The sequence below is a fragment of the Fusarium mangiferae genome, assembly GCF_900044065.1.
Source record: "Fusarium mangiferae strain MRC7560 genome assembly, contig: FMAN_scaffold010, whole genome shotgun sequence".
Taxonomy (NCBI): Eukaryota; Fungi; Ascomycota; class Sordariomycetes; order Hypocreales; family Nectriaceae; genus Fusarium; species Fusarium mangiferae.
Genome location: NW_024573930.1, coordinates 839,847 through 853,411, shown reverse-complemented (window position 1 = coordinate 853,411; position 13,565 = coordinate 839,847). Strand labels below are relative to the sequence as shown.

Here is a 13,565-nt window from a genome sequence, read left to right as displayed (position 1 = left end):
AGCGTCTAGGGGCTTTCATTAAGCCTATTGTGGAACGGCTGTCGAATTGTGTAGACTACAGTAGGCAAACAGATTCGAGCGGCGCATGCAAGAGGTACATGGTTCTTCGTTACCTTAAGGTCGGGCTTGACATATCATGATACTAGAGCAAGTTAAGCCTTGTCAGAGACTTACGCCCTTCTTTGCACGTCCAGCAAACCTTAGGCCTTGCACTACTACTGATCATCAGCATCACAATGGCGGTTCTCAAGGATTTGGAAGCTAACCATGAGCTCCATTTATCCGAACGCGCCAGACACAATACCGAAAATGGAGAAAGTGCCAGTGTTTCGACTACTGGGAACGCAAAGACTGGTGTATTCTCGAGGTGGTATAAGAGAGTGCTTGACGCTGGTGTCGAGGAGAATGGGGTTCGGCCAGTGCCCATCGAGGAAAGAATCCAAACGCAGCACAACAATCTTTTTACTGTGTTCTTCACTTGTCTGTTGTGTATTCTACCGTGAGTCGGTGGCATAACCCAACCTATTGATGATCGCATATACTGATAATATCTCAGGTTGCCAACTGGCGCTCTCGGCACGGCCGTATACGGACTAGGATTGCGAGATGTATCGTTGATAATCATCTTTTTCAACATTGTAACATGCATCCCCCCGGCTGTTATCAGTATCGGGGGGTGCAAGACCGGGATGAGACAAATGATACAGGCTCGATATTCCTTCGGGTGCGTTTCAAGACTTCAAAGATCATTGCAAGGAGATTTCTGACATTGCGATTTGCCAGACTCTATCTTGGAATCATTCCCGTCCTGCTCAACGCTGGAACGGTAACAGGGTTTACGCTCGTGGGGTCGATCGTGAGCGGACAGGCCATCGCAGCTGTGAATGAGAAGGCCAATATAAGTGTGAACGTAGGCATCGGCATAGTTTGCACTGTCAGTTTTTGTCTCGCGTTACTAGGATATCAAGCGGTCCACATCTGGCAACGATGGCAATGGTTACCGAACTTGCTTGCCATTGTCATTGCCGTCGGCTGTGGCGGGAAGCATCTGATGAACCAGGCTGACCATGACCCGGCATCTGTGAAAAGTGTCGTCGGATATGGAAGTCTAATGGCAGGGTATTTCATGACTTTTGGCGGGACTGTCTCCGACTTTACCGTCTATCACGACCCCAAATCATCCAAGTAAGGATTCCTCGATATTGTATTGTGATAAATCAAAGCTGACAACCCTTCACCCAATTCACAGGCTCAAGATCTTTATGTACGTGTACCTTGGCCTGATCACCCCATCGACACCTCTGCTCATTCTTGGAGCTGCCATTGGTGGTGCTCTCCCCAATGTCGAGTCATGGCAAACAGCATGGGATAATTATGGAATCGGTGGCGTCATGGCTGAAATGCTCGCACCGGCAGGGGGTTTTGGCAAGTTCGTTCTTGTCGTTCTCGCTTTGAGTGTTGTTGGTAACATGGTCCTGTCCAATTATTCAGTCGCCTTGTGTTTGCAGATGCTTGTTCCTGCATTTGCCAAGGTGCCGCGCTTCTTGTTCATAGTCGCGACGCTGGCTATCATGATCCCAATGTCGATCTATGCGGCTGCTAAATGGGAGGAGTCCCTTGTTAACTTTCTGTCTGTGATTGGTTATTGGGCGGGATGCTTTGATGCCATTGTCATCGAAGAACTCATAGTCTTTCGAAAGATGAACTACCTTTCTTATGAACCCGCGATATGGAATCAAGCACGACGGCTCCCAACTGGACTCGCGGCTATCGGAGCATCTTTGGTGAGTCTTGGGTTGGTGGTCCCGTCAATGGACACGCCATGGTTCACTGGACCCGTTGGGGAGCGAATTGGTGACCTGGGCTTTGAATCAGCTTTCGTGGTCACTGGGATTGCCTACTACCCGCTTCGAACCTTGGAAGTTAGGTTGATGGGTCATGTTTGAGGCGCATGCACTCATATCCTGCATGCCTGGCAATGCTGGAGAAAGAGGAACAGAAATTCGCCTGAGATATTGCCGCCGTGATGTCCGTATCGTACTCGGTGGCGTTTTAGTTCAATGCGCCAGTGAATGACAGCAGGAATTATGATAGTACAGGATTACAGGGAGAGATAGGAGTTTGGGGTAAGAGGACAAGGTGAGCAAGGAGAAGGAGGGTTTCCCAGATACATGTTGAGAAGAGCAGAGGGATGGCTGAAACATAATTAGAGGCTTGTATATAAATATAGCCTAGCTTTAGGCACTAGGCGTGAAGCGTGCCACACAAGACAACGTCTTCGCCAAAAGGATGCCATGAGACATTCGATAGCCGCGCAGCAGGAATCGGAACACCTGCTGGATCCTGGAGGCGATCTGGCGACACGACAACGCCTCCTTGACCGAGCCAGGTTGGTGCAATAGTAACAATAACGGAGTCAACTAATTCGTGATATCGAGGATCAAGCAGGGAGTTGATAATTTGGCCGCCTCCCTCGACCATGACGCTGAAGAGACCTGCATGATGCAAGACTCTGAATACATCATGCCAATCAAAGCGCATGCGTCCGTTGGGTGCTAGTGTAGTCGGAACATGGATATACTTTCCGCCATGCTGCTCGAGTAGTGCAACGTTCTCAGCAGGTAAGTCCTGGCTAGACACACCAGTCAGGACAAAGGGAGCTAAACCATTACCGAGGCGAGAAACCTCTAGGACTTTGTCGGAGCTGCTAGGAGTCCATCTGAGATGAGGATCAATGACAATGGGCCGGGGCTGGCTTGTAGCACCGATTATACGACAATTTAGGGCTGGCGAATCGGCCAAGAGAGTAGAAACGCCGATGAGAATAGCCTCGTGTCGTGAACGAAGATAGTGAGTCATTGCTTTTGAGTCGGGCCCGGAGAGTCGAGTTCGGACGCCAGGGGCCAGAGAAAGCGATGAATCAAGTGAAGTTGCAAATGTGAGTGTCACAAATGGCCGTGAGGTTCCAGACGGGTTTGTTGATGATGGAAGTCTGGATTCTAGCATAGCTGCTGAGGATGCGGGGAAGTTGAGCTCCGACATTTTGAGTTCTTTCCCGTGGCGATGAGATAGGATCTGATTAAGGGGGATAAGAAGATGAAGAAGATATCTCGGAAGGTAAGGCAAGGTATGAAATAGAGAGCTTTGATGCCAGGTACTGTTGCCCTCGTAGCGCTGTTCTGTAGGTAGGTTATAGAAACTTCCAATATGCCGCCGACAACTTCTTCAAGAGACTGGGTGAGGTGGCGAAGTAGATGAACAAGATCTGATTTAATCGTTCTTTGAGCTCCGATATTCTGTGGCGATTTAACGCGAAGACGATACCGCGCAGGTGTTGGTGTTAGGTTGAAGTATTAAATCGATAATATTGGTTGAGATGAAGTTGAAATTGACTTTCCTGATTGGAAGGAAGGATACAGGCAGCGGCTGGCTGAAACCGCTGGCGGGAATGTGACAGCGGCAGGCGCGGCCCACATGCCGTTCACGGGCCTTGGCAATCGAATCAACCAATGAATATAGAAATCATTACGATGAATTCGAAGTCTAGTATAGAATTATTAAGCTTCAATAGGATAGCGAATGATGCCTGCGATAGATCTTCATTTTGATTTATTTTGACTTCCTTTTCAATGAAGCAACCCCGGGCCCATAACGAATGCTGATCATTATCCTGCCTTGTTTCGCGCGTGGGTGCCGCTTCATTCATCTATGGTATTCCAGAGCGAGGCAGTGCGTTTTCTGGCTATTTGGATGATTAGCAACTGGTAGCTCGATCTACCTATTGAGGATAGCAACTGAAACAGATCCGAGAAAGCCCAGTAGTTTTAGATTCAAACCCATTACTCGAAATAACTCGCCGTAAACCACGAGGCACTAACAATTTATCCTAGCAGCTTGAGACTCAAAACGATCAAGATTTATATTCTCGCATGCTTTTCAGTTGTGGCAGTACTACATATAGCGAGTAGAGAAGACAGCTTCTTGTGGAAAGGGAGTGGCATATGATCGAGTCATGAACAGAAGCTCTGAAACTGGATAACGCTTTCTCATATCTCAAACTTGAACTTAGTGAGTTCCAGCGACTGCAGTGAATATTTGTTGTTCTTTGATTGAACTGAACTCGATTCAACTGATAATGCAACAACTACTAGACAAGCATGAAAGGATATCAGGTCGGATCGAAGTTACCCAGGTACGAAGATGATATCCGGTCTTCACTACCTAGGTACCTAAATAGTAGGTAGACTACTGCCCTAAACTATTGAATATTAACTTTTGTCGTAGCTATTTTCGGTATCATAATAGCCGATTAGGCTAGATTTCCAAGACTCTGAATGGGGCAATTGGGTAATCCAAGTCACATGAATAAGAGCATCTGCGGATGCTGCGGGGCAGATCGAATAGATCTAAGACAATCAGATCGGGCCTGTATCTTCATATCTATGTACTCTGTTCATATCAAGGATAGTTTCAAGCAAACAACGGGAGTATTTGTGGATTGAAAACTTGTCAGGAGTCAAATAGGGGGAGCACATCCTCGGCAGCTGGAGCCTCACGATAACATCATACAGATCCGTTGAAATGGAGGAATTAAATGCTAGCGCTTACTGATCAAAATGGCGTAACATTGGGCTCATTAATGATCTGGTGCCATACTGGTGGTACGGCTGCTCACAAAACCCCTGAAAATTGTTGCCAGGACTCGGCGGAAACATGATGAATCGGCAGAGGCCGGGAAACAAGGCCATTCCAAGTCAAGAATTTCAAAGAATGGCAGGTCCAATTGAGACGGCCCATTTTTTCACTTGAATCTCGCCCCCAAAGTCAATGAGCTGTTGTTTGGTAGTGGCCACGCATCCCACGGAGATCCAACAGCTAGCAACGCCATGCGTTACACAAGGAACAACCACCAGTTTTCAGAAGCCTTGAATTGGTTTCTATTGGGCGTTTCAGATTGGCTGTTCAGGGCCATTTGACAAGGCAGAGCAACCGTCATTGGCAGAAGGCCTGTCAGCCTGGATCACCACCCAAGGCTTGGGTAGATAGACGTCATGTATTTCTAGTGAGTATGTATCTTCCCATTCTGTTAAACCATTTACTCATAGGTAGGCTGAATAAGTGGAGGTAATTCGATCTGCCAATATTCCCAGGGCTATGTGAAGGGAATCGTGAATGCTTCCAGTACAGAGTTGATTTACTCAACCCATGCAATGATGAATGAATGGTAAAAGCATCAGTAACCTTTGAAATATCACGCTGGAATTATCTAGCTTATTTTGATAATGCCAATCTTCTTCAGCTAGCCGTGGCCTGCCGATTTGGTGCCCTAAAAGAATGGATTGGATCACGGCCTACGAATACCAAGAGTACATTTGTTACATGAGGATCACTCAACTTAACTTTTTAAATCTCTATAATCATATGTACCATAAAATATAGATGGGTCAATGGGTGGATATGGTTCTCAGCTTGGGGAGCTTACATGTTCCATTATCTGGAGGATGCCTGGCTTCGAACTTCAGGATACCTAATCATAGGCTACCAGAAGTGCGTATTTAGGGAGCTGGCTGGGCCAACGCGGCTAATTCTATTTCAGTCACAGTCAAATCAAGTCGACATTCTTTCGTATGCTATGTGGTGTAGTGTCTGTGGCAAATACTGGTCTTTGTCTTGAGTCTCCAATGTTTGACCAACTTGTAAACGAAAGTGCAGATTCTATGTGGAACACCATGGTGCATGTCGTTGGTGCATGTATGGCCAACATCTAAAGAGGCTTTAAAGGGATAGGGCTTTCTCAGTTAGAGAACTAAGTATCAAAAGGGGCTCCACCGCATCAGACTTATACAAGAGTTAAGAAAGAGACAATAACTGGCTCGATAACGGTTATTCTGAATTCCTAAGTCTTGGTGCCAACTCCTTTTCTAAACAGGGGATTCCCATCATCGTCAAACTCAGCCCACTGAAAGAATCCACAGTTCTCCTGTCCGGGAGAGTTGGCATAACACATCCAAAAGTATTTTCCAAAATTCTCCTTCTTTTTCGTCACCGCTCTCAAAACGCACGGCAGCCCACATCGACACTTTGGTGTAAATCGTGGATGTAGGTTTGCCTTGTAGTCTCGGTATGTAATGTTGATACGCGTCGTGCCAGAAATGGGATGTGGATCAATCGATAATGCCGGCGCGATGCTATGCTTCCACTCTTCTTGCATCTCGGCATGCATCACGAGAAGAGAGTTATGCGGAAGATGTATTGATATTTGGCCTTGTGCATCTTGCTCTTGGACCGTTTTCGTATCGCTGTCTCTGGGTACTATACGTCTGACTCGAAATTCGCGGGCAACCCCTAGTGAAATAGACCCGATGACGGCGCGAGGCCCGAGATAGGTGAGATGGTCGCTATGCCATCCTACATTCTGCTGTGGACCGGTATATGCATTGACAAATGCTGAGTTTGGGACCCAGGGGTTGGGAGATTGATATTTCAACTTTTTCCCGCCAGGGTATCGAGTCTTGATTCGTTTCTGAATCTCGGAATTGACAGCTTCTTGGACTTTTGGCTTGACCTTGATAAGCTGAGGTGTAATGCGCCGGACATCCTGTATATGATTAATCAAAGACTGTGAGTAGAATCGATCACTAGATTTACCGTAAGTCGACCACCGTTGTAGTGGTACTCTGTTTTCTGCCGCTCGATCTCGTCGTAGCTTTCGACATAGAAGCTTGACGTATGGGGACTTGATACTACGTTCTCAAATAATTGGAAAGTGATCTTCTCGAAAGATTTTGATTCTTCAAGTAGTTCTTGGAGTAATTCGTTGGCGTCTTCAGCCGGTAAAAAGTTGTGTATAATCGTGCACGGCGTATGTTCAGCCACGTCTTCCGGATCATACAGGTGCAGTGTGCTTCCGGCTTTTGACTTTAATTTCTTCTTCTTAGGTGTAGAATCCAAGGATGTCGAGTCACTTGGGGTTGCATATTGCTTCAAGGACTGCTGGTATCCAATAACTCGAATGCCCTTCTTCACCGGGGCCTGGACTCTAAGCAACGCCGATGCCTCAGCAACGGATCCATCATGCGCTAGTAAGATGTCTAGTAGAGTTTCCTGATCAAGTTGAGGATGCAAAGACGATAATAAAGCCAACTTGACTTCGGTTGACTCTTCTGGTTCTGCGATTTCCTTTTGAAGCCCTGGAGATGATTTCCGCTTGGGACGAGTCAAAAAAGTTTTCATAGTTTGATTCCCGTATATCCAATAGCATATGTTATACGCTGTAACTGAAAGCGCTCTCTGACAGATGCGCCGGCATTTCGCAATTTGGGAGACGTGATGAGGGGCGGATGGTGACACGATATCGCGAAAGTTCCGAAAAGTTGAGACACGAAACCACGTGACTAGAATGACTCCGGTTATCACATACCCCCGCAGGTGACGCATGACCCGGTTAGCAACATAAACGCGACTCTGCCCCGCGGGCTTGTGAGATTACCGAAACCGAGGCACATGTCAGTATAGCTTCGAGGGGAAGCTCTGCGATCTAAACAAGCCCAAGCCCATTGTCCACCGTAGCTTTCTTTGCTCTACCATAATATCACAGCTAACACATGCGCGCGGTCTCTGAAGACCAATTTTCAGCGCAATGGCTGCAATGCTAGAATTCCGAACCCAAGGGTACAATCCCTACGCTGTCAAGTATTCCCCGTACTACGACTCGCGAATTGCCGTTGCGACTTCTGCCAACTTTGGCATTGTGGGCAATGGCCGGGTATTTGCGCTCGCTCTGACGGCGCAGGGCGTACAAGTTGAGAAAACGTATGTGACGTCCCGTTGCTGGACTTATGGAGTGTTACTTGAAGCTAATTTCGTCGTCGCAGTTTCGATACAAACGATGCTCTGTACGACTTGGCTTGGTCCGAGATCAACGAGAACCAGTTGATTGTTGCATGTGGCGATGGGTCGTTGAAACTGTTTGACTTGGGAATTGACGATTTTCCGGTTATGAACTTTCACGAGCATAAGCGAGAAACCTTCTCTGTCTGTTGGAACCCTATAACCAAGGATACATTCATATCGAGTTCATGGGACGGCACAGTCAAGATTGTACGCCAACCTACACCATTTATGCACAAGCTATATTTCTAACCCTTCACAGTGGTCACCGACGCGAAATCACTCGATAAAGACGCTGCCCATCGGAAATTGTACCTACAGCACATCGTTCTGCCCCTCCAACCCCGCCTTGATATCCGCCGTCTCCTCCGACTCCCACCTCCGAATCTTTGACCTCCGAACGCCTTCTTCGGCAAAGTACCACCTCACGGCGACGATACCGGTCCACGCTTCTGGACCGCAACCGTCACCCGGAGCTTCTGCGCCTGCCGAGATTCTTACCCACGATTGGAATAAGTACCGGGACACGGTGATAGCCACAGGTGGTGTAGACAGAGTTCTGCGCACCTTTGACATACGGAACCCTAACGGAGGTCCGTTGTCTATCATGCAAGGCCATGAATATGCTGTGCGGCGCCTATCGTGGAGTCCCCATTCGAGCGACACTCTTATAAGTGCCAGTTACGACATGACAGTTCGGTTATGGAATGACGGTTCGAATCAGCAGCAAGCCCCGGCAATGGGACCGGCAATAGGAAGTCAGATGGGAATCATGAATCGACATACGGAGTTTGTCACGGGAGTAGACTGGTGTCTTTTTGGTATGGGGGGTTGGGTGGCTTCTGTGGGCTGGGACGAGAGAGTGTTATTGTGGGACGCCAATATGCTGATGGGCCAACGAATACCATGATGTTAAGCATTATTAGTTTGGCGTTGATTGGAGTGAGCGTATCTACGAATATCTTTGGTATATCAGGCGTTGGGGATGTATTCCATGGGTTGAGTTCATCAATGTGCAAGTCTGCTAGCTGGTCAAATAACCACATACAATAAGCCAGAGAATCACAAAGCAAGACTGTTATTCAGATTATCATCATTTCTTAAGTTGAGTTGTCGTGGAGAATACCCAGTGACGCCTGCAGACATGTCTATAAACCAAACCCCTTTTCCCATATCTTACACTAGTATAAAATACAAAAATGCCCAATCGAAGTACAAGTCATACACATCCCATCCGTCAAAGGTATCTGGTCTTGTTATTATTCGTACATTTTCGCCGTTTTCACGGAGTGCCTTTCACCACTTAGAATGAAGAGCGTCCGCCGTAGCCTCCTGAGCGGCCACCAGAGCTTCGGTCACCACCGCGGCCACCACCGTAGCCTCCTGAACGGTTACCACCGTATCCTCCCGAGCGGCTGCCACCAAAGCCTCCTGAGCGACCACCGCTTGAGCCTCCGCGGCCAAAACCACCAGATCTGCCACGTCCATAGTCATCCCGGCGGGCATTGCTTGCCATGGAATCAAAGGGATCACTGCTTTCTCGGCTTGAATATCCATCGGATCGATCACCGAACCGTCCACTAGATCGATCACCAAATCGCTGGCCGGGTTCCGAAAAGTGCATGCCTGGCGCATTGGCTAATCCCATCTTCTGAGCCCACGGATAGGAAACAGACGGGGGCTTTTCCCATCCCCAGCCATGGCGTGTCCATTCATTGACCTCTTCGGCGATTGTCGCCTTGTCAGTGGCCATGCCGAACATGGACGTATAGGCTGTAGCGAGAATTGAACGAGGCAGAGTACCAAAGAGAGCCTTGGTCTTCTCGTGGTGAGGAGTAGTCTCACCTCCTGCCACGTCAGTCTCAGCGCTGCTGAGAGAGCTGTTCTGTTGAATGGGGAGACCCTGAAGCATCTTTCGAGCGCTACGGACGGAAGAGTTGGGGAGGATCAACCAGCCTTGGCCCTCCTTGTTCTGGCGACCAGTTCGTCCAAGTCGGTGAATGTAAGACTCGCGTTCCCGGGGAGTATCGATTTGGATAACGTGTGTTACGTTAGGAAAATCCATTCCTCTAGCTGTGACATCAGAAGAAAGAAGGACACCGGATCTGGCCTCGCGGAATCTATCGGCAGCTCTTTGGCGTTGTTGTTGACTCAGCTTTGACTGCATGACATAGGAAGAGAAATAAGGGGTGCCGTCGTTCTTAGCATTCTGGCGTTGCTGGTAAAATAGCTCGCCAGCCAGTTCAACCAAAGCAGTGGTATTGAAGTAGACAATAGCCTTCAAGGGCATGGCACCAGGTGTTTCCCTGATTGTTGCGGCTTCGCGCTCCAGAAGCTCAAAGAGGGTGGGGAAGACCTGAGACCATCCGGAGACGGGAACGATATGCTGAGGAACCTTGTCGTGGGTAAGAGACTCGTTCTCGGGGATGGTCTGGACAAACTCGAAGTCGTTGGCTCTGACCATGTTGCGGGCCAGGCGGATGACACTGTCGGGAATTGTGGCAGAAACGAGCATGGTCTGGCGAACCTTCTCTTCAGGTTTGGGGAGGCACTTGATGATTTCATTGAGCTCTCTCTCGAAGCCGACATCGAGCATTCGGTCGGCCTCATCCAAGACCAGAGCAGCCAGGTTGGGGGCATCAATGCCGCTGCCGGGGTCCTGGAGAAGATCGTTCAGACGACCAGGAGTAGCGACAAGAAGATGGCAACCTTGTCGTCGAGTCTGGTTCAGCATGCCGCGCTTGTCAGTGCCACCAACAGCACACTGAACGACGAGGCCAGTGTGTGAAACCAATCGGCGAGCCTCGACGGCGATTTGTTCGGCCAGCTCTCGTGTGGGGGAGAGAATAACTCCACGGATATCATCAGATCGGGCTTGACGTCTAGCGCTCCTGTCGGCGAGTGTGCTGTCTTCCTCAATCATTCTTTGCAGGAGAGGAAGAAGGAATGCAATAGTCTTTCCGGTACCAGTCTTGGCTTGAGCAACGCTGATTGAATGTTAGCTGATGTACGATATTTTTTAATTGATGCAAACAGAACTCACATGTCAGTTCCCTTGAGCGCAGGCTGGATGGTCTTGGCCTGAACAGGTGTCATGGTATCGTATTTCATTTCGTCGATGATGGGCTTGAGAAGGTTGGGGTGAATGCCCTGAAGATCGGCGAAGCGAACTTCAGGCTCAGCTTCAGCTGAAGGAGCAGACTCAGACTCATTCTGCTCAGCAGCAGCCTCGGTGCTGTAAGCGCGTGTGATGGAAGTAATTCGGCTGATGGCGGCGATAGAAGAGTGGCCTGTCAAGACCTGACGGCGAACAGCAGGCAAAGCAGTTCGAGTCTGTGTGAAGAGGGCAGCTGTAGCGGCGGATCTGGCCTGAGTGGCACAGCGCCTAAGGCTGGATCGAAACATGATGCCGGGTATTAAAGACAATAACTGACGCTGAGATTCCGGTTCTGCGATTGATAGAAACTACAAACCCAGAAGCAAGAATTGGAGGAGGGAAAAAAAGAGGATTATAATATGGATGAAGATTGGCGGGCGTCCAAGGGTCGCGCGCTGCTACTTTTGGGAAAAATGAAATTTTTACAGCGCTACCTTATCTTATCGTCTAATTGGCAGCGAGGCTCTACCCTGATTGGGTTAGATCCCGGATCTGTCACGTGCTCCACTGGAGGTCAGCACCGGGCCAGAGGCGAAGAGGCCTGTAAGGGTCCTGGAGCATTGCCACTAGCTCAGCATTGAAGATGAAGATGGAAGAAAATCCCCGAATATGAACTATTGAGCGTCAGAGCGTGTATTTTATGGTCTCGTGCAATGTCAATTGCCTTATGCTATGTAAATGCCAGTATCAAAACAAAACTCCGCTAGCCAATGATCATCCTTCTATCTCTATGTCTAAATCCCCAATGATAACTCCCTCTGATGCAAGTTCCCTCAGCTTGTAGGCCTCTAGCCACTCATCTTTGGTTTCGACCCCACCATCGAAAGACCCTCCCCGAGTCCATCCGAGATACCCTGAGTTACACCATCGACAGTCCAAACAAACACTTCTAATAGAGCCTGAGCAACTTTGCCATCGTTCATCTGCCCGATTGCTTCAGTAAGCGAAGCGCTTTGCTTGCCAATTGAGTTGACCAAGTCCACGCCGTGACCTACGACCTTCTCGGAGATCTTGTACTTGCGCTCCAGTCGAGCTGCGCATCTAACGAGTAACAGCAGATATGGCATTAGGAAGCTGAGGAAGAAGATGAGATTGACGACTGTCATTTGGACTCCGCGGTGAATGATTGAACGGGGTTGACTAGGACCAACGCGTTGTGAGTCGGGTTCTGCTCTAGCCAGAGCCATATCCGACACGTTGACTTGCTCTGGCAATGCGCATTGAATTCTTCTGAGTTCGCCTTCGTCAAGTTCTTGCGGGAGAGCTTTGAGAAGATATGTCACCCCGTCAACAAAGGCTTTTCGCTCAAACGCAACATCTTCTTCTGCCACAGCAGCTTTGCCTCCATCTATAGAGATACTGACGAGGTTCGTTCCTATTGGACCATGTCAGTATATAACACTACCTATTTCTTGGTCCTTAAGTTTCTTACCTTGGCGTGCAAACTTCCAATGCACGCCAGACGCCGCTCGCATAACTGGCTCATCCTCTGGTGCTTCCGAATAAAGGACTCGACTCATCGGCTGAGGATTCAAGTCTCGTGACTCTACATATCCACCTGAGTGCTTTACCATGTCCGTCTGGAGTGGCTGGGCCATTGTAGCCGAGACATCAGCTTCTGAAAGAGGCCGAGGCTTTGTTTGTGACCCAGATACCGTCACACCTGGACGTAGAGTGTGAAAGCTGATACTCCGTCTGAGAAAACGAATTGGCCCGGGGAGTGAGTTTGGAAGCATGGAGACGACGTTGAAGATCCTGCTTTCGGTGATTTGATCGACTTTGATCTCGTCTAGAGATGGCGCAAATGATCTGAGATGAGACGCCATGTTTCAAGAGCTGCAGGCTAAGGGATGAATGAGGTCTCGGGAGAGTGGAAGTGAGAAAACAATAGAATGTCGTCAGGTTAAGTCGGTGATGAAGTGAGGCTTAGGACTAATCAGTCATGATGTGGATGTGGCAGTATGGTTTGACTTTTAAGTAAAGGGACTCTCTCATAAAGACCTCATGACAAAACCATCATATGAGAAAAGCCGAGAGGAAAATAGAGGAGCAAATGCCATATCATGAAACAACCGCATCAAATAGAATCTTGCACGAGGTCTCGCCTCGCCTCGCCTACAGTTCCTTATCATTTTTTTTCTGGGTCCTATTCCACCGTGCTTCTGACATGTGAAAACGGTTAACTAAGAATTTGTTGAGACCATGGCTTTTCGCGTCTGCAGATAAGGTTGATCTTCCAATAACGTCTCGTTTCTTGGTGGGGAATTATCATGAGCAAAAGTCAACTTTGTTTCCCCCTTGGAGAGGCTGGAAAGCTATTTATAACTCCACTACCAATCCATCATCACAAGCAATCGGACTTCCTCGGAGCCACAAACATATAATGATTCTCGTTCGGATAATTCAATGTACAAACGCCCCAACAGATGTATTCCATGCATGCGATATTATACGTCTTGCTTGACTAAACGCTCGTTCATCTCTTCCTCGGCAGCCTTGATAGGCACCCTATTCCATT

General features: G+C 48.4%; 6 protein-coding genes across 6 annotated transcripts; 2 read left to right on the top strand and 4 right to left on the bottom strand.

The window, feature by feature from the left end:
• Nucleotides 1–236: 236 nt before the first annotated feature.
• On the top strand, nt 237–1,946 carry FMAN_02385 (uncharacterized protein; the record flags this gene model as incomplete). Its single annotated transcript, XM_041819940.1, has 4 exons — nt 237–499; nt 557–724; nt 784–1,185; nt 1,250–1,946. 4 exons carry the CDS (start codon nt 237–239, stop codon nt 1,944–1,946), a joined length of 1,530 nt encoding a protein of 509 aa, XP_041685869.1.
• Nucleotides 1,947–2,244: 298 nt separating this feature from the next.
• On the bottom strand, nt 2,245–3,042 carry FMAN_02384 (uncharacterized protein; the record flags this gene model as incomplete). The annotated part of the gene is made up of 1 exon (XM_041819939.1): nt 2,245–3,042. The coding sequence occupies one exon, from the start codon at nt 3,040–3,042 to the stop codon at nt 2,245–2,247; it is 798 nt and encodes a 265-aa protein (XP_041685868.1).
• A 2,854-nt stretch (nt 3,043–5,896) lies between these two features.
• Nucleotides 5,897–7,233, bottom strand: FMAN_02383 (uncharacterized protein; the record flags this gene model as incomplete). The annotated part of the gene is made up of 2 exons (XM_041819938.1): nt 5,897–6,598; nt 6,649–7,233. The coding sequence occupies 2 exons, from the start codon at nt 7,231–7,233 to the stop codon at nt 5,897–5,899; spliced, it is 1,287 nt and encodes a 428-aa protein (XP_041685867.1).
• Nucleotides 7,234–7,639: 406 nt separating this feature from the next.
• On the top strand, nt 7,640–8,800 carry FMAN_02382 (putative peroxisome biogenesis factor 7; the record flags this gene model as incomplete). Its single annotated transcript, XM_041819937.1, has 3 exons — nt 7,640–7,812; nt 7,875–8,100; nt 8,153–8,800. The coding sequence occupies 3 exons, from the start codon at nt 7,640–7,642 to the stop codon at nt 8,798–8,800; spliced, it is 1,047 nt and encodes a 348-aa protein (XP_041685866.1).
• A 393-nt stretch (nt 8,801–9,193) lies between these two features.
• Nucleotides 9,194–11,295, bottom strand: FMAN_02381 (putative dead-box protein precursor CYT-19; the record flags this gene model as incomplete). The annotated part of the gene is made up of 2 exons (XM_041819936.1): nt 9,194–10,877; nt 10,934–11,295. The coding sequence occupies 2 exons, from the start codon at nt 11,293–11,295 to the stop codon at nt 9,194–9,196; spliced, it is 2,046 nt and encodes a 681-aa protein (XP_041685865.1).
• Nucleotides 11,296–11,835: 540 nt separating this feature from the next.
• FMAN_02380 (uncharacterized protein) lies at nt 11,836–12,873 on the bottom strand (the record flags this gene model as incomplete). The annotated part of the gene is made up of 2 exons (XM_041835728.1): nt 11,836–12,422; nt 12,480–12,873. 2 exons carry the CDS (start codon nt 12,871–12,873, stop codon nt 11,836–11,838), a joined length of 981 nt encoding a protein of 326 aa, XP_041685864.1.
• Nucleotides 12,874–13,565: the final 692 nt, after the last annotated feature.